Consider the following 20,594-nt stretch of genomic DNA (forward strand, 5'->3'; position numbering starts at 1 on the left):
GTGTTAGCAGGGTGAAAAACAAGGCTTCTTTTAGTTGTCTCTTTGTTAGTAGAAAAGGTAGGTTTAATGGGGCAAGACAATGCACAGGGAAATGGTAGTAGCAGGGTCAATACTTACAGTGGTCAAATTTCTGAAATTAGGCTTGAAAACTAAGAGCTTGGAATTGTAGCTTGATTTGGTGATAAAGTAACCTGAGAGGCTGCATTTTTTGTTGGAAAGAGTAAAATCAGATTGGTCATGGAGAGAAATATTATAAATATCTGCAGAACCAGCAGTGTTCACTTTTTCTTGAGAATCAACATCACTGATTGTGACTCATCCCTGGTTCAGGGTGTTTATTTGTATGTTCCCCTCTTAAGGTCCATTGTTTAGTGGCCAGCCATAGTAAACCTTGAAAATTTGGCAAGGAAAAGTTATCTCCATCCTTGCATTTTACAATGTATATTGTAACCCTAATCTGGATTCTGATAATTCATACTAATTTTTAATTTTTCCATTGAGATTTTATCATTGCACTGTTTCTGTAGTAACCATGTGGTTATACCCTGTTCACTTTGTGGATTAGTTGGAGGATTCACATATATCCAGTGTAATGTCTCCAAATTTTGATAAAATAAACAAATTAAATTAATTATTCAAAAGTTGTTGAAATAAATTAAAAATTAAACAGATGACTTTATTTTAATCAATTTAAATAAAAGTGACTAAAATAAAGTTATATTATAAAGTTACTTTATTAAATAAAACTTTCTAGTTTGTTTGAGAAGCAACTTCACGAGGAAAATTCTAGATAAGATAAAGATAAACTTATTAATGTCCAACAAAAGACAATGAAGAGGGTCAAAGGGATTGACAAATACAAAACAAGAGGCTTGTCCACAGAAGGGACACCAAATGGTGCTCGAAGAAAAATAGGAACAACAAGAACAAACAAGCAACATTGGAAAAAGAAAGAGGTGAGAGGCGGTTGAATAGAAGACCTCGAAGCCTCACTACGAAATCAAAACATAAGAGAAAAATGTTCAGCCCGTGGCGAACAGGAAAGCAAACATATAATCAATGCAAAATACTATTCATTATCAAATGCTTTTTCATACAACAATATCTCATACAATGATAATGATGCCAAATACATAAGTGTTCGCGACATTTATAATGTCCAAAACGTTGCCAATGAAACGACAGAACCGTCACCGCACCGATAACTATCTAACTACCCTTTTTGCTGGACAACATCATCCCCCCTAAAAAAGAAAAGTCGTCTCCAGGAGACTTCAAAAACTAACAAAATAGGAGAACACAACATAAAAACAATATAAACTAGGGAAGAGGTATCGTCCCTAAAGTGCTCTTCTGTTGGTGCAACTCATACACTTGATTTGTGCAGATGCATAAATCCTTCTGAGTCCGTGTATTAACCTCTACTGCCTCCTTTAGAAGAAGCACTGCGTTCATGGCCTGAGCCTTAGTTGTCTGTAATTCTTGCTTGGCCGCTTGTAGTCTTTCTTCAGCCATCTCCTTGTCTCGCAAAAGTGTTGTGTGCTCGGCTACCCATGTTGCCTGCTGGCTAACCAAGTCAGCGGCTAGCTTCTCTCTAGTCTCCCTCTCAACCCTCATAGATCTCTCAGCTGCGATCATCTTTGATGCCTTGTCTACCTCTGCACGCCTATGAGCATAATAGATGCCTTTATATAACCCCACTATCTCATGCACTAGCTTCTCCATCAGAGTGTTGTATGGTCCCAGCTTAGGCTTTGTGGCCCAATCAGCCAACATCTTTGGTGTCTCCACAGTTGGCCATCCCTTGGCCTCAAAACAGGGGCGAAAACGTTCAGGACAAACCCCCCAAATATAAGTTAGAATCAAATGTAACTCCCTCCTACAAGTCAAAGCCTGACATGCAACAATGCTTCCTTTCTCCATCACAACTTGCATAGCTTTGAGGTATGCCTTGCATCTATTCTCATCCGACCCATAATCCTCTTTTCCAACATCGTCGAGAGTCCACTCCTCGTCGGTATCCATCCTTTCTCCTGTGGTAGCCACGTCCACATTTGGTGCCTCCTCCTCCTCTTCGGGCGCATCCTCGAACTGTGGTACTCCCACCTCCTATAGCTCTAAAATGACAGCTGGTCCTGGGGATACCTCTCCATGCCTCCGGGAGTGAATGGAAAGACCAACCTCTGTAGGAATGAGTCGGAACTGTTGTCATAGGAATGCAATAGCTCTGTCCATCACCTCAATCTTCTTGAGCTGAGCTTCCTGTGTCGACTGAATGCTCTCATTTGGCTGTGCTGGTTGTACCGGTGAAAGTGGCTGTACTGGCAAAATTGGTTGGACTAGTGAAACTAGTTGGGCTGGTTGGAGGAAGAGATAGTGACCACAGTGTCGCTGCCAATCACATCTAATCAAACTTGAGGTTCTGGTTCTGACGCTGGTAACTCTACTATCTCTGTGGCTGGCTCTGTGGGTGCAACTAAGTTTGGCGAAAAACTCTGTGAAGGTGTAACTTCTGTCGTGGCCGTCGGTGGAGTCATATTTGTTGCAGTCGGCGGCGGAGTTATATTTATCGCTGTTGGTGGAGTCATGATTACTGATGCATGTCTTTGGCCAAACGGAGGAATGAGCGAAGTGGTGGCAGTCAAGTATGCCGAAGTTTGCAATTGGGTAGGGGTGAAAAATGTGGACCTGTCGGTTGTTGTGTCGTTGCCAACTTCCGCCGAGGTACTTTCTTCCTCGGAATTGGCCCAACTACTCCCTGTGGTTTCCTCCCTTCCATTGTTTGTGTCTCCGTATGCCTCCAATCCTTGTAATACTTTCTTCTGACCGGTTGCGGTTCCACCCGTGTCTAAATGTCTCCAATAGAATATTGGGGGTTCTCTTGGTGCCAACTTCCCCCATGGTGGAACCTCAAAATCGTTGATTGGAACTTGATGAAGGGCTGCCTCAAAGAACAAGCCTATGGCATGATGCAGCATGAAGAATGTCCGATGTTGGAGTGTCATGAACTCCATCTGGTTGGCGAGGACCGTAGCCCAATCATACACAGTACCATTCATGATACCGTTCATGAATGTAATCTGTGGCAAAGCTATATCCAAGGCCCAACTTGCCCCCGTCATCCTACTTTTAATTACATCCATGATACATCTCCAGTGGCCCTCTCGAATAAAATCTCTTTGCAGTCCTCGACTGTTGGCACCCTTCACCACAAACTCCATTTCCTTTGGTGTGAGGTCGCGGCCTACTATTTTCACCCAATACTCCTTCCGTTCTTGTGACAACTTTCGATTCTTGGTCTCCACCTTCCGACCTCCTTGGCCAGGAATGCCAAAAACCCTATTGAAATCCCACGGTTTGAATGAGACTATCATGCGGTGCTTTTTGTAAACAAATTTACTCGTTCTGCTATTCCTATTGTATGTTCTATCATAGTTCTTAAAACTTGTTCAAACAACCGAATGGAAAATACCGGAAGTTGTATTGCCCAATGTACTTGTGCTCGTACCAGAATTTGTTTGATTAAATCTATATTTGTAGTCTCTTGCCACCATTTCCGACACTTGCTGCCATTTAGTCCTTCAAATTGAACCGTGAGGTGTGAGAGGTCAGCCTTCACTTTTTGCTGGATGTTGTTGGCCCTGCAACTCGGACTTCGGAAGCCAACACTCTCGCATTCTTTTCCATATTTTCCTTCAACTGGTTTTTCCATTGCTTTCTTTTCCTTGCGGATTCCATAATAACGGTCTCTTGTTTTGTCTTTTAATGTACCCAGAATAAACGGTTAAGGTTTCTCTTTTAGTGTTTCTCTTTTCTCTCCCGCGGCAAAGATTCACTGGTGGCAATGCTTCCCACATGGAATGCCTTTGCTCTCCTCTACTTGTCTGTGGATATTCTTTCTTCCTGCGAATGATGTGCCTGCAATATATTCCTTTCCGTAGCTTCTTTCTTTTGTCCTTCAACACTTATTCTTCTTTTGGCTTCCTTACCGGCACCAATACTCTTAATGCGGACTGCCCTTCTCCACGGTGGATGCTAGCTACTTGGTAGCTGTATACTTGGTGATTATCTCTTTCCCACGATTCTCTTTCTTCCTTTCTCTGCGGCTGCAATTTCCTTTGGTTTTTGTTTTTTCTGTTATGCTGGAGCGATGTATATTTCTCTTGTCTAAGTCTTTTTGCTCGCGGCTGAACTAATTAAATCTTTATCACACGCAATTTCTTTTAACCCCTTTCTTTTAACCCGTGGTTGATCATTATGCTGCGTCTACGGAGAAGACCCTTACATTATGTAGCGGGACCCTTACCATGGGACACAAGTGTCCGTGGCCACATATTCGCAGGTACACTTTGTGTCCGTGGAACAGGTGTCCGTGGGACACTTCGTTTATTTATTTATTTATTTTTACTTCCGTCGAATTTGGCGATTATTTCTTACTTCACCTTCTTGTCGCTCCTGATAAATTCTTTACTTCGATCCATTGATGGCCTTAGGAATCTCGCACCTGTCCAAGGTGCATAGTTTTATGAATCCATTGTCGCCGACTTCTCTCACTTTATATGGTCGCAGCCACTTCTCAAGTTTTATCTCGTTACGGCCATTGTATTAAAGCACGAGTTGGCCTTGTTGGAACCTCGTCCTTTTCAAATGTTTGTTGTGCTACGCTTTTCGACAGGTTTGTGCCACTTCTGTCGCCCATTGCGCTGTTAATTTGCGTTCGTTCGATTTGTTCAATTGGTAGAGGCGTTCTTGTAAGCTCTCCATATCTCCCAATCTATTGTCAATTGCAATTCGCAAGCTTGAGACCATAAATTCGGTTGGTACCATAGCTTCTTGGCCAAATATCAACTGGAACGACGTCTATCCCCTTGTGACTTTGAATGTGGTATGATAGGCCCACAATGCTGGAGGTAACTTCTCCTCCTAGTCGGCGTATTCAATGCCACATGATTTGTATATGATGCCCACCAGAATTTTATTTGTGGCCTCTGCCTGGCCATTGGCTCTTGGATAGTAGGGACTTGACAATGAATGAATTGTTTTGAATTGTGTCGTTAATAATCTAATTACGTGGTTAACAAAATGACCTCTGTCACTTGTCAATTGAATAGGCATACCATACCGTGTGATGATTTGTTCATAGAAGAACTTAGTCGTATTGATTGCAGAATTATCATGTAGTGCCCGTGCTTCTACCCACTTTGTTAGATACTCCGTGGCTACCACTATGTATCAGCAACGCCGAGTCCTACTCGTCTTCAAGGGATTGACGAAGTCTAGTCCCCAACGTTCAAACAATTGGGTGTGGGACGGGTTTAATGGCATGAAGTCCCTTTTGAGCGGTTTGCCTACTTTCTGGCATGTATCGCAGCTCAACACCTATTCCCGTGTGTCATTGTAAAGTGTGGGCCACCATAACGCAGCAAGCAGAACCTTCTGTGCTGTTGTGTTAGGTCCTATGTCGTCACCTGCTGGTCCTTCATGTGCTTCCCTTAGGACAGTTTGTTCTTCTTCCTCCATTACACATCGCCGTAGGATTTGACCAAGACCCATCTTATAGATAAGACCATTTATTAGCTGAAAAGTTTGGCTTCTTAGCACTAGCTTTTGTTGTTCGCCTGGTGGCATCTCTCTCGAAAATTGGGATGTTGATAGATACTTCCCGATAGAGTTGTACTATTCCGGAAGAATGGCGATTCTGAATAGGTGTGCATCTGGAAAGTCATCATTGACCCTTTCAGTGGCTCCCCAAACTTGATTCGGGAGAGCTGGTCGGCAATGACATGACTCTTCTTGGGTCGCACAATGATGGTGAAGGTAAATTCTTGTTGTAGCAACAACCATCTGCTAATTTTGCCTTGGATGATTGGTTTGTTCACCAGGTACATCAACGCTTGGTGATCCACGTAAAAGGTAAATGGTGTGGCCAGCAGGTAATGCAAGTGGCCCCACTGGTTACATGCTTGACATTGGATTATGGGCCTCCCTTTGGAATCATATTGTATTCGATTTCTCTTGTCATTCTTGCTTCTTCCTCCTCGGCGGTTGTTTTGGTAGCCGCTGGATGTGGCAGTATTGTTGCCCTGGGTCTCATTGTTTGTGCCAGACATGGATGGCTATTCTTGTGTGAACAATATCTATTGGCTTCTAGTCTTCATGTTGAATGGACATTCCTTTGTAGAATGCCCTAAGACCTGACAGATATTAGGCATTGCCTTTTTGGGACACGCTCCTTTTGAATGGCCCTTCTCTTTGCAATCCATGCACTAGATTTCTCCTTCCTCCGTGTGGCCACTGGTTCCCATCATGGATTTGAATTCCTTTCGCATCCGTTCTAAGTCTTTTTGAAGTGCTTGTACTTTCTTGCTGGGCTCCTCACTGTCTGCATTGCTACCCTCGTCAGAGGATTCATCGCTCTTAGAAGATGATAAAGATTTACTTCTTTTCTTCTTCTTCTTTGGTGTTTTGTTTTCACTTTCTAGATTTAGGGCATTGTCGTATGCATTGGTGTAGGACGTGGGTGGAACTATTTTTATTTTTCTTCTCAACGCTCCGCAGTCTTCTACAAACCAGCGTTTCTTTAGTTCGTCTGCCGATTGCGTACCTATCCGGCTAAGAAGATCTTTAAGCCTTCGATTGTAGGCTCGAATCGTGTCCTTCTTCCCTTGTTTGCAGTTGTAGATTTCTGCTACAACCTCGTTATCATCTTGGAGCAGTCGAAATTTTGCTTGGAATTCTTTCTTCAGATCATCCCATGTGGAGATCTTTGCCTTGTCCATGTTGGAGAACCAATCCACCGCTACGCCCCGTAAGTTGGCGGAAAATTGGTTCAACCATTCATCCACATCCATGACTGCATTGGCGGTCCATATTGTTTCACATGTACGACAATGTCGTACGGGATCTTCTTTTCCGTTGCTCGTGAACTTAGGAAGTTTTTGCTTTTGAGACATAGTGCTTCTTGCCTGTTGATTACCACTAGAGTGTGGTGTTGAACTTTAGAAGTTGATCTCGAGGGTTACTTTGACCACTGTGCAGTGCCGCTCCGACACTTCCTTTTGCTTCGATGTCTTCTGTCAGCTGCACCTCTTCTCCTACTTCATAGGTTCGCTCTCGTAGCGGTGTATGTGATGAATGTAAAAATTCCTCCTTTGTCTCCTCAAGCACTACTAATTGATGCCGTGTTTCTTCGTGCAACTCCTTGTTACTCCGTCCCCGTCGTTCTGGCGAATTGAGGCGCCCTTTGTTGGTTCTTGTGAAGCCTGCTATGACCACCATACTAGGTGATTCCTCCAACTGCCCCTTAGTTCGTTCCTTAGTGAGTTGTCTTATTTTTCGCCATCGCTCGGCTTCACCATGCACAATTTGTAATTCGTTGATTTCTTCCCTCAAAAACCTATTCTTATTCAAAAGATTGGGCATTTGGCATATAGTACCATTATAAAAGAAAATCAAAATAGAACACTCTTTTATTTATTAATTTTGTATACATCATGTGTTGACTTATGCGACAATTACAGATTTCTGAGTGCCCTTGATACCATGGCGCAACTGCTCATGGTTTAGTTTTTCGATGCCGTACATCTCTTTCCACATAGAATTTCTTAAGAGTCTCCTGACGACATTCCTCACGTTCCGCTTCCTCCTGGCATCTCTTCTGTGCCACGTAGGCTTGTGCGATCAGATGGGGAAGTTGGTCTAAAAATTTGTTCGTGGTGGGGCTCGCGTGCATATCATCCCACACTATTTGTCGTAACCCCTTTCCTCGTGGCCTCACTTTGTACGAAAGTTTCCAGGCCTACGCGATACAGAATGTGAAAGTTCTGTGCTGCCTCTTGCTTTCCTTCAAAAATTTCTGTTTCGCTGTCATCATTTGTCTTGTATTGTTCTTCCCATTTATTTTCGTCCTTCCATACTACCCCGAATTTGAACTAGCAACGGCGCCAAATCTTCAGCCGATGGCAAACAAGAAAGAAAACATATAGTCAATGCAAAATAGTATTCATTATCAAATGCTTTTTCGTACAACAATAATATCTCATATAATGATAATGATGCCAAATACATAACTATTCACGGCATTTATAATGTCCGAAACGGTGCCAATGAAACGACACAACCGTTACCGCATTGGTAACTGTCTAACCACCCTTTTTGCCGGACAACACAGAACCCCAAGACAGAGGGTTCACCAAAATTGTTATAAAAGGAGGCTTTTTAGTGCATTTGACATATTGGGATGTTTATTGGATTTGATAAAATTGGCTGATGCTATGACATAAGCTGAGATTTTTGGAGATGAAATCGTTTAGGAGTTTGATAGAAGAGCTGGATGTAGACCTTGTTCTTCAAAGAGGTGGATTGGTGACGAAGTCTACATTAGAGCCATATTTGTGAAGTCACTTATAAAGACAATTTCGCAGATGAGTTATTTATTTGTATTTGATATGGAAATTATAGAGCCATTAGATGATATTGCAGGTTGATATCTTGGTCAAGATTACTAAGTTCAAAAGTGATATTATTTCTCCAAGTGCAAGCTTATTCTCACGGAGACATAATATTCTGAATATAATATTAGCCGAAGGGGTATGTTATTTCTTTGATGTCTTCGAAACTATCAAACTTTGTTATATGTGTGCTAGAAAGAAACAAAGGATTTTCATTGTGCAAAGTTAACATTTAGAGGGTTATCGTGGCCTCACATATTGATAAAGGTTGTAGACTATATATAGTGGGAATTAAAGATTTGGACTTCGATATATGAGATGATTATTGAAGCTTCTATGTAGGGCTCTATTCTATTCATAGTAACGAGAATCGCCCAAAAATCGCCTGAATCGGCGATTCCGCAACCCGATTCATCCTGTGCGATTTTTTTTAAATCGTGAATCGGTATCGCCGATTTTTGGGCCATGAATCGCCTGAATCGCCGATTCAGGCGATTCATGTAAAAATCGCCAAAATCGCCTTAAAAAATCGGCTATGAATCGCCCGTGGCATGTAAAAAGGGAAGTTGAAATTTTAAAAAAAATCACTTGTTTTTTTCACTTTGTTTTTGACCTATTCTCTTTGTTATAACCCTAAAGGGCCTTCTATTTGTGAAGCATGAGTAGAAGAGAGGAAAAGTGAGAGAGAAGAAGAGAAAAGAAAAGCCATAGGTTTCCAACCGGCAAGAAGGAGGAGCACCAAAGATATCAACAGGCCATTTGGGGAGCCCATCAATTGCTTTGGGAGCATTAAGGAGCCAATATCAACACTCCTCAACTCATTTGCAAGAGGTAAGTGCTTATTTTTTTTCTTGCATGTTAGTGTATTATGCATTTTTTGTTAAATTTTTAGTGTATTATGCGTTTTTTGTTAAATTTCTATAGTTTTCAAGAATTTTAGTGTAAATCTTGAATGCTCTTTATTTTTACTAAGTTGCAAGCTAGGGTTTGTTGTTTTCTAATTTTTATTAGCTTCAAACTTTGATATTTTACATAAATTTTTTTATTGCAGCAACCTTGGCTCTCATTTTTCACAAATTCCAATGGGTAAAAAAGATGAATGTTGGAAATATAATGAAGAATTTCCTGGAAGAACCAAATATCAAACAAAATGCATGTTTTGTAAAGAAAAAATAACTTCTGGGGGTATTTATAGATTGAAATTCCACATTGCTGCTATACCTGGACATGATGTTACAGTTTGCACTCACCAAACCCCTGAGGCAAAATGCACTTGCTTAATGGCATTAGAAAAAATTGAAAAAGACAAAGCAAATAGGAAAATGCAAGTTGAAGGGTTAAGGGGTATTGGCTCCCATGTTCCCGCATCCGCAGCCGCATCCACATCTGCATCTGCATCAGCTTCCGCATCCGTAGGTTGTGTTGGAGAGGCTTCTTCTAGGCCTCCTTTTTATCCTAGTTCTTCTGCTCGTGCTAGTGCTAGTGCTAGTCGGTCACATACTGAGACAGAGTCCCACACCAACCTATTGCAGCCTAGAGTGCGAAAAAACAGAATGGATAGTTACTTTGTGCCCCGCACTACTCCTGGTTCCCAACCCACACTTGAGGGCATGGGTTTGAACAAGGAGATTCTAGATGCTGCCAGAAAGGAGATATGCAAATTTTGGTACTTTTGCAACATTCCATTTATTGCAGCCAGGTAATTGATTCTTTTTTCTTTGTTTTCTTTAAAGCTAAAATTAAAAGTAAAAGTAAAACTTTAATTATATGTACTTGTTTTATAATTTGAGTCTTTGACATCTAAACTTTTATTTGTGACAGGGCTCCTTATTGGTAGGCAGAATATGATAGATGCGGTTGCTATTTGTGGTCCGGGTTTTAAAACCCCAATTGAGGCTGAGTTGAGCGGATACCTTCTGGATGAGATGGTAGAGGACATGAGGGTTGACCTCGAGGAGAAACGAAAGGAATGGATTGCAAAGGGTTGCACCATCATGACTGATGGTTGGACCGATAGGAGGAATAGAACACTCCTCAATTTTCTTGTATCCTGTGGAGGTGATTGATCATTCTACTTTCCTACATACATTGTAAATTTTGATTTGTTGAATGCTAATTCGTTAATGATCCATTTAATATTATAATTCGTTGTTTTGTTACTTGTAGGATATACCATGTTCATAAAATCCATTGATGCTTCCGCACATGTGAAAAATGCCACATATTTATGTGAGGCTATTGAGGAAGTTATAGCAGAGGTGGAAGAACAAAATGTGATCCAGGTGGTGACGGATAATGCAACAAATTATGTTGCAGTAGGTAAACTTTTAACTTTGCAAGTTTTGAAAATAAATTTATTTGAATTTTGAAATTTGAGTTTCTAATTGACTTAAAATTGTTGTAGGTAAACTTTTGATGGAGAGGCACCCCACCATATTTTGGTCCCCTTGTGCGGCACACTGCATTGACCTCATGTTGGAGGAAATTGGCAAACTTGAGTTTGTCAAGTCATGTGTGGAAAGGGCAAAAAATATATGCAAATTCATTTATAATTATGCATTTGTCCTTAGCACAATGAGGAAGTACACAAAAGGCAAGGAGTTAGCTCGCCCAGGTATCACGAGGTTTGCCTCGAATTTCATCACCTTGCAGTCCTTGTTGACATCAAGGGATGGATTGAGGAGCATGTTTGTTGGGCAGGAGTGGATTTGCTCTTCCTATGCTACGACCACTGTAGGGTTAGATGTGGCGGATTGCATATTTGATGAGGATGGTTTTTGGAAACCCGCTAGAGAAATCCTTAAGGTAAATTTATTGCAATTTAACATTTAGTATTTTGCTTTTACTTTAAGTTGTATTATTTTATATTTAAGTTTTGACTCAAATTTTTTGTTTTACTTTATATGTAGGTCACTGAGCCCCTTGTAGCTTTGCTACGAACTGCTGATGGGGAGAAGCCCTCTATGGGCTACATTTATGAGGGCATGGATAGGGCCAAGGAGGCCATCAGAGCCCAATATGCAGGAGTGCAGGAGAGGTATGGCCCTATTTGGGACATCATCGATAGGAGATGGCAGAATCAACTCCATCGACCCATCCACGCAGCAGCTTACTATCTGAATCCGGCATTTCGTTTCCGTCCTGAGTTCAAGGCGGATGCAGAGGTTCTCATTGGCTTATACACAGTGATTCAGAAATTGAGTAGCGATGAAAATAGCACTGCTGCGATTGTTGAGCTAGACCAGTTCAACAATAAGGAGGGGCCACTTTTCTCTGGCAGGATGGCCATAAATGCTTAGACAACACTACAGCCAGGTAAAAATTAAATAATATATTCAATGTTCATGAATCTAGATTCTAAACTTAAAGTTGATTATATAATGCATTAATTTTAGAGTTGTAATCTGTAAATGAGACTAATTGTTTTTGTTTTTTCCTTATTTCAGATGGATGGTGGCAAATGTTTGGGGCCACAACCCCAAACCTTCAAAAAATTGCCATCCGCATTCTGAGTCAGCCGAGCAGCGCTTCTGGATGTGAGCGCAGTTGGTCCATGTTCGAGCACATCCACTCGAAGAGGAGAAACAGGTTGACAGTGCAGAGGTTGAATGATCTTGTCTTTGTTCATTACAACCTTCGTCTTAGGATTAGACAGATTTTGGGCGCTGACTCCTCTCCGATCATTCTAGAGGAGATTGATCCAGTATCAGAGTGGATCACAGAGACCGTGGACCCAGTCTTCACTGAGGAAGACTGCGCGTGGGTTGACCAGGTGGATGTAGAGGCTGAGGCTGTGGCCAGGGCAGAGGAGGCAGCTAGAGCACGTTCAGGCATTGGTAGGCGCACATGCGCACGCACAGACGCAGGCCCTAGCAACGTTATTCATGAGCCCATTGCCCATGCAGGGGACATGGCTCGTCGGTCATCTAGGACTTACCTTACACGCCTTTCTCATAGGCAAACTGGATACTCAGAGGCTGAGGTTGAGGCTGCAGCAGAGCTAGAGGATGATGATGAGGATGATGAGGCTTGAGCTGGAGCCTTGTTTTTATATTTTGTTTACACTGTATAGATATTGATAGTGATACTGAATGACTGATAGACATATGTTTCAAACTTTCATGGATCTTCATCTTAGATTTATACATACATTTATGATTTGATGTCTTATAGATCTTCATGATTTCATCTTACTGATTCTATGATTTCAATCATTATGATCATTTGATTTTTATTTACTTCAGCTAGCATACAATTTACATTTTAGTACATAATGATAACATAGTTATGTATGTGATGGATTTTATGTTTTATGTTTATGTATGTTAGATTCTATTTGATGATGTTATAGTGTTTTTAAGTTATATTCAATAAAGGGTGCATGAAATAAGTCTTAAATTGTTAAAATCTTTACATTTAAAGGGTTTTTTCAAATTTGCCGATTCATCGCTGATTCATCGGCGATTCACCCCCGATTCACGATTCGATTCGGCCGTGCCGATTCCGATACGATTTCGATTCACGTTACTTTGATTCTATTGCTGAAGAAAGGCCTTGCCATAAATGTTAATTGGAGGTTGGTTAATAAAGATGCCAAGATTTATATTCCTGGCATATCTGTAATGTCTTGTTTTTAATACTTTACACGAGGCTTCAATATTTCTAATGTTTGGCACTCTACATTATTAATATTTGTGATGCTTTAGTAAGTCTATAGGCTTGAAGTCAATTGTTTGAAGAGGTATACCAAAGCTTCCTCTTAATAACTAGAGAATTGTTCTTGTTTGAGTGTCGGGATAAAATATATTCCTTCTGCTTTCTCTTATCTCTAGATTTAGGTCATGGTTGAAGAGTGATATATCTAGCTTGGGAGTTAGGCATTTCTTCAGTCACACGTCTGTTCATATTGTTGGAATCTGGGCATTTGGCACAAATGTTAGTTGCAGTGTTTGCCGTGAGTGTAGTTCATGTTAATACTATAACTTAGATACTCATACTGGCCTGACTGTGCAGACCGCACAATCATCTTCTCCCATTGAATACCATTGTAATGGCTATTAAATACATCACCCTTTCAATCGGCATGATAGATGATCCTTGGTAATGATTTACGATTAAGCATTAAACGTTAACTAATCTAGTTATGTTTGTTAACATGAAATTCTTCACTAAGTGCCGATCTTGAGAAAGTATTGCGGGCTGACCTAGATAGGGTCATGTCCCTTTAGGGGACATGCCCTTTGGTTATGGTATATAAGGAGCGTATTGTTGTTGTCAAAGGACACACATTAGAATACAAGTCTGCTCCTTTAAGCAATTCTGCCTCAAATTGAAATACTTGCTGTACTAAACATATTTTCAAAAGGATAATTAATATTATCATTTTATTTCAAGGTCAAATACATAAGAAGACCAGAACAACAAGAACATTAAGGTATTATCTCAGATTTGAAACTTAGAATTTGCAGAAACTTTACATGGTATCAAAGTTTTGGTAGTCGAACCTAGGCTCTACAAATTAAAATCAGACTTGATATATATCTAGCATTATTCTTCTATCTTCAATGACATACAATCAGACTAGAGGACAGGTTTGATGGGAAAGATCACTTTGATGGTTGGAAATTCAGAATCATGACGATTCCTAAAGAAAATAATGTAAAACAATTTGTTGATTCAGCATCCAAACAACTTGCTGTTGAACCTCATAAAACTATCTGGAGCAAAGGAAACAGAAAAGCCATATAGATCATATTAGATGGAGTGAAAAATGAAATAATACCCATGCTAACAAAGCATCAAACAACATTTGATATGATGAATGCATTATTAAATGCATATGAGATTAACAATGCAACTAGAGTTCTCATACTAACAAAGGCAACTAAATCATATACAAATTAAGAAAGGAGAATCAATGAATTCTTACTTCCTAAAGGTTGCTAGTCTAAGAGATGAACTTGCAAATATAGGAACCATAATTACTGACACGGAATTGACACTGATGGCTATAGATGGATTACTAGATTCATGGGAAACATTCGCACAAGGAGTAAGTGCCAGAGATAAACATCCTTACTTCAATAGACTTAAGGGAGATTTTCTTTAGGAAGAATTTAGAAAACTTAAGAAAGGACGAAAATTGAAAACGGAAGATGATGAACTTCATGTTCTTAATACAGATTCCTATAAAGGGAAGAAGAAGCACTTCAAAAAGAAAAAGGGTAATCAAAAGAATGACAAACCTAAGAAAGATCTATCCAAAATAAAATGCTTCAGATGCAAAAAGTGAATGACAAACCTAAGAAAGATGTATCCAAAATAAAATGCTTCATATGCGAAAAGTTTGGACACTACAGATCTAATTGCCCTGAGAATTCTAAACAAGTGAATTGTACAAACATTATTACGGAAGAAGATAATTATGATCTTGAAAATCATGTATTGTAGTTGGCACTATCAAATGAAGTCTCAAGTAAAGCATAGGTGATTGATAGTGGATCATCTCGACATATTATAGGATACAAAGAAGCACTAGACTCTATATCAGAAAGTTTAATGACGAAATCACCATCGATGTTAACACATTTTGCCAAAGGAATTGGAATTTGCACCTTGAAACTAAAGTCGAGTAATTTTCTTCTTCTCAAAGGAGTACTCTTTGTACAAGGAATAAAAAGGAATTTAATCTTGGTTACAACACTTGAAGATGATGGACATAATGTTGCATTCATGGACGATAAAGTAATAACCTGGGCTAAGAACTCCTCATTTAAGAAAGCTGAATTGATTGGTCAAAGAAAAGGGTACATGTATGAATTGAATTCAAAACCTAGTCGACCTATTCAAGCCTTAATTCATGAAGCTGCTGATATAAACGAAATATGACAGAAGGATAGGGCATCTAAATTTCAAAACCTTATCGACTATGGAGAAGATGGAGAAGATGGTTACTAGTTTACCTAAACTGAATAAAGATCACTCAAGCATATGCAAAGGATGCGCTTTGAGTAAGAACACCGAAAGCCCATTTCATGATAGCACTAGAAAAACTAACAATGTTTTGGAATTAATCCACTTAGATTTATGTGGACCTATGTTTGTTCCTTCTCTTGGAGGACTCTAGTACTATATATTTTTTTATAGATGACTTCTCTAGAAAAACTTGGATCTACTGCTTAAAATGCAAAGAATTAGAAGAAATCTTGAAGAGATTTAAAGAATTTAAAACCTTAACTGAAAACTTTTCAGGACATAAAATTAAAACTCCATAGGATTTATAATGGAGGGGAATATACCTTAGATTTGTTTAAAGAGTTTTGTAAAGAAACAGGAATTAAGAGGGAGTATACCGTTTCTTATAACCCACAACAAAACGGAGTAGTAGAAAGGAAGAACAGAACAACTATAGAAGCTGCAAGAGCTATGATATTTGATCAAAATCTAGAATATTATCTGTGGGCAGAAGCTTCTTGTACTGCTGTTTATATTCAAAACATAAGTCCTTACTCCTACCTTAGAGATAAAACTCCTGAAGAAGTCTTTACTAAGGTTAAACCCAATATAAATCACCTTAGGATTTTTGGGTGTCTAGTATATATACATGTTCCAAAAGAAAAGAGAACTAAGTTAGAACCCTTCGGGAGGAAAGGTATTTTTGTAGGGTATAGTGAAACATTTAAAGCATGTAGGATTTTCATACTTGGATAGAAAAATATTGAACTTAGTAGGGATGTAATTTTTGAAGAAGATTTAGCATTCAAAAGAGCCCTAAGTTTTGAATATTCCTCTCCCTTACCTAGTTCTGAATGAAATACTATATTTGATTCTGAGAGGGAGAACATTGAAGAAAATTGAAGATGAAAATCAAAATCTCAATCTTGAAGAAACTCAAATTTCTAAGAAAAGACCACTTAGGGCCATTAAGACAGCAGAGGAAGTAGAAGACTTTGCTGCACCATCCGAAACAATTAGAGAAAGCAAAAGATCCAAAAGATTTTCTAGTTATACAACAAATATGAATGATTTGTCTAAACCAAAACCAACCAATGTTTCAAATGCTATTAAAAATACAGCTCGAAGGGTGCAATGGCAGAAGAATAGCAATTCATTATGAAGAATGATGTTTGGGAATTTGTTCCAAGACCTGAAGGAAAATATGTTTTTTTTTCCAAGTGGATATTTAAAATAAAGCAATCTGCTGAAGGTAGCATTGAAAAATATAAAGCCAGATTGGTAGCCAGAGGATTCTCTTAGAAGGAAGGGATTGATTATGAAAAAGCCTTTGCTCTTGTTGCCAAATACACTTTCGTAGGAGTAGTCCTTGCTATTGAAGCATCAAGGTGATGGAAAGTACATCAGATGGATGTAAAAGCAACATTCTTGAATGGAAAGATTACAGAAGAGGTATATTTGGAGCAACTTGAAGGATTTGAAACTTATGATTCTAACATTTTTGTTTGTAGGCTCAAGAAAGCTCTCTATGGGCTTAAATAGGCTCCAAGGGCTTGGTATGAAAGAATTGATAAGTATCTCACCGGCTTAGGATTCTCTAAAAATGAAGCCGATTCAAATCTACATTATAAAAGGGATAAAGATGATATGGTAATTCTGATATTGTATGTTGATGATTTACTAATAACAGGTGATGATCATCCCATAGATCAATCAAAGAAACATTTAACTAGAGAATTCGAGATGAAAGACTTGAGACTCCTTCATTACTTCCTAAGTCTGGAAGTATGGCAGAATTCTGATAGCATTATACTTAATCAAGGAAAGTGTACATCAGATATTTTGAAGAGATTTGGAATGTGGAATTGCAAGTTTGTCTTCTCCAATGGAGACTAGTCTACATTAACTTAAAGAAGTAGCAACAGCAGAATCACCTTCCATAGATTCTACTCTCTACAGACAAATGATTGGGTCCCTTATGTACTTGGTAAATACAAGACCTGATATTTGCTATGATGTTAATGCCTTAAGTCAGTTTATGTGTAATGGGCACCCCTGGATGTCCCAAAAATCTAAAACAATTTGCTGAAAGGAATTTTGTCAAACAGTTTGCATTCAACCTCTTATTTTTCCGTTTAATGTTTTAAACCCCTTATAACTCCGAAAATCAAACGTTTATTTGTTTGTTGTGTTTTGTGCATGGAATTGGTATCATACAACATAAACAAGAAAGAAACTACAATAATATGCAAAGTGGAAATGAACTGCTGCTAATAAAATGTTATTTTCAGAATTCATAAAACCAAATACATGGCAGATTTATCAACTCACTAATTACTTCAACAGTATTGACATAATACTCTAGCCCATGCTTTCGAACTTGCTGCTACAGTGCTTTGTCCTTCAATCAGTCCACTACCTTCGTAATATCATTCCCTCAAAGCGGCATAAGCGTCAGAAAAGTAGTGAAGAAGATATGAGCAAAATACCAAATCTGCCTGTAGCTGGAAATGCAACTAAATTGCCTGATAATGAAGCCAATAACAAAGAATTCCAAAGGCCAAACCCCAAGGGAATGATGTCTAGAATGTTACAAGAGAGGATAGACGTCCTCAAATGCCAAGAACGGAGTTGCAACTCACACACCAATTTCTTCTCATATTCAACCTGGTTAATGAAGCCACAAATGCTTCCTTTTATTCTATTTCCAAGGGTCCGCTCAACTCATATGGGCAATGTGGGATAAAAGATGTGTAGTATATAAAACACATATTATAATACCCCTTATGTCTCCCTTGGGTACACATCCCCATAAAATAAATATTAATGTCACACTTTAATATTTTACAATTAAATTAGACGTTACTTTAATAAAACTTCAGGCATTAAAATGTATTAGCAATCGGACTCCGAATAATGCGAGTGATAGCTCATCGGAAAGCTCTCACCGAGGAGTATCAAATCCAATCACCAAAATTGACCTGCACAGTGTCTTGCTGACTTACTAAAAATAGTAAGTATGCCTGAAATTGAGTAAATCAACTTCGTTTTGGCCCAAACTGGAAATGACTAGGCCAAAACACTCCAGGATCCCATTAAACCCTTCGTTAGCCCTCGGGACCATGTAGAACAAGGCTAACGCACACACACACTTGGTCAATTGCTAAAATGGGGATATTACATTATGTTTGAGCCAAAGGAGATTCACCTAGTTGCAGTCAAACACATTATGAGATACTTACAAGGCACTCTTAACCTTGGGCTGAAATATGAGAATGTTGACTTGGATTTACATGGAGTCACAGACTTAGATTGGTCTGGAAGTGTGAAGCATAGAATAAGAACTTCAGGATGGTGTTTCATTTTAGGATCAACAATGATATTATGGATATGTAGAAAACAGTCTTCAATAGCACAAAGTTTGACAGAAGCCGAATGCATTGCAGCAACGATGGCTTCTTGGGAAGCATTTTGGCTTAGAAAGTTACTTGTGAGACTATTTGGTCAAGCCATGAATCCTATGATTATTCATTGTGATAATCAAAGTTCCATCAAGCTTTTTGTGAATCAATTTTTTCGTGTCAGGTCGAAGCATATTGAAATTCATCACCATTATGTACGAGATATGGTAGATAGTGTAAAGTTTCTGCAAATTCTTTAGATTCAGATTTGAGATAATACCTTTAGTCTTTGTTGCTGTTCTGATCTGCTTCCTCTTCCTAATGTAGAAGGTAATTTTCAGAATATTTAATGCTATTCTGAAACTTGTTTGTCTCTGCAATAATTTGTATAGGGCAGTATTGTTTTAATGAGCAGACTTCAATGTATTGTGTATTCTTAAACTACAATGACACCGATCAATTATATTATGACCAAAGGGCATGTCCCTTAGAGGGACATGACCCTCTCTAGGTCATCCCATAATTCACTTATGGAAATTGGCACCTAAGAAGGAGATAATACATATATTAACTAACATAACTATTAGTTATAGTTAGTGCATAACATTGTTATTGTCAAGAATCGCCGGCCATCCTTATTTGCCAAGTGCAAAGTATATAATGCTTTCCAATGGTATACAAGGGGAGAAGATTAAAGTGCGGTCTGCACTTTTAGACTAGTATGATTATCACTGTTATAAATTTAACAGACAGGAATACTGTAAAATTAGAATACATTTGTACTGCAGATTCAGACAATAAATATTCTTACCAAACCTCTCTCTCTCGAGAGGATAGATCACTTCAAGAAAAGACTTGGTATGGTTGAATTGTAAAATTTTGTGTTCTTTAAATTATTAATAAAATAATTTGATTGTCAGGCAATTGACTGTTATGAGCACCACAATCTTCATTTATTATTTAAGAGGTGACGATCTTTGAGATAATCAAAATTTGTATAAAAGACATTATGAGAGATGACGATCTCTTAGATAATGTGTTTAATAGTAGAGAACTACTATTAGATCTAGATGAGTTCAAGATCATTTGTGACACAGACATTTCTATGGCTATGAATCACAACTTGGATAAAAGAAGAATTTATTCTTCAGACTTTATTCTATGTTTTGGTAGATCTTAACTCTGTATCATGTTTTGTTATAGGATTACTAGTACCTATGAGTCACAACCTGGATAAATGAAGAATTTAATCATTCTTCAGATTTTATCGCGTGTGTTGCATTCCATGCAATATTGTCATCACTAGTATAAGTCATATCACAAGATGGTTATATGACATAGTATTATGTGTTCCATGATACCACTTGCTCAGAAGATTTAGATAGATAAAGAGTATCAATCTATGCTTATTCATCGTAATTGATGATGCTAGATATGTTATCTCTTAGTATGATTATCAAGTTAAGAGGGAGTGTTAATAGTTAATACTATAACTTAGATACTCAAACTGTCTGACTGTGCAAATTGCACAATCATTTTCTCCCATCGAATACCATTATAATGGCGCTATTAAATACATCACCCTGTGAATAGGCATGATCGGCAATCCTTGGTAATGATTATCAGTTAAGCATTAAACATTAACTAATCTAGTTATGTTTGTTAACATGAAATTCTCCACTAAGCTCTGATCTTGAGAAAGTGTTGTGGGCTGACCTAGATAGGGTCATGTCCCTTTAGGGGACATGTCCTTTGGTTATGGTATATAAGTAGTGTATTGTTGTAGTTG

At 38.7% G+C, this 20,594-nt stretch overlaps 2 protein-coding genes across 6 annotated transcripts in view; both read left to right on the forward strand.

The window, feature by feature from the left end:
• Nucleotides 1-20,594, forward strand: part of LOC149576676 (uncharacterized) — a 407,004-nt gene that overhangs the window by 79,625 nt on the left and 306,785 nt on the right. The gene's annotated exons all lie outside the window — the stretch shown is intronic.
• LOC149576677 (uncharacterized) lies at nt 9,567-12,618 on the forward strand. The gene is made up of 6 exons (XM_089819065.1): nt 9,567-10,149; nt 10,272-10,508; nt 10,617-10,769; nt 10,855-11,255; nt 11,360-11,765; nt 11,897-12,618. Exons 1-5 carry the CDS (start codon nt 10,086-10,088, stop codon nt 11,747-11,749), a joined length of 1,245 nt encoding a protein of 414 aa, XP_089675191.1. The 5' UTR covers nt 9,567-10,085; the 3' UTR covers nt 11,750-11,765; nt 11,897-12,618.

Source organism: Cupressus sempervirens, chromosome 1 (genome assembly GCF_028749045.1).
Source record: "Cupressus sempervirens isolate cs-2001-9-10 chromosome 1, ASM2874904v1, whole genome shotgun sequence".
NCBI lineage: Eukaryota > Viridiplantae > Streptophyta > Pinopsida > Cupressales > Cupressaceae > Cupressus > Cupressus sempervirens.

Excerpts from the sequence above, each read along its gene's own strand:
- LOC149576677 (XM_089819065.1), top strand. The coding sequence starts at position 10,086 with ATGCTGCCAGAAAGGAGATATGCAAATTTTGGTACTTTTGCAACATTC. Across the intron at positions 10,509-10,616 it reads TTTTCTTGTATCCTGTGGAG|GATATACCATGTTCATAAAA; the intron begins GTGATTGATCAT and ends TGTTACTTGTAG. Across the intron at positions 11,256-11,359 it reads CCGCTAGAGAAATCCTTAAG|GTCACTGAGCCCCTTGTAGC; the intron begins GTAAATTTATTG and ends CTTTATATGTAG.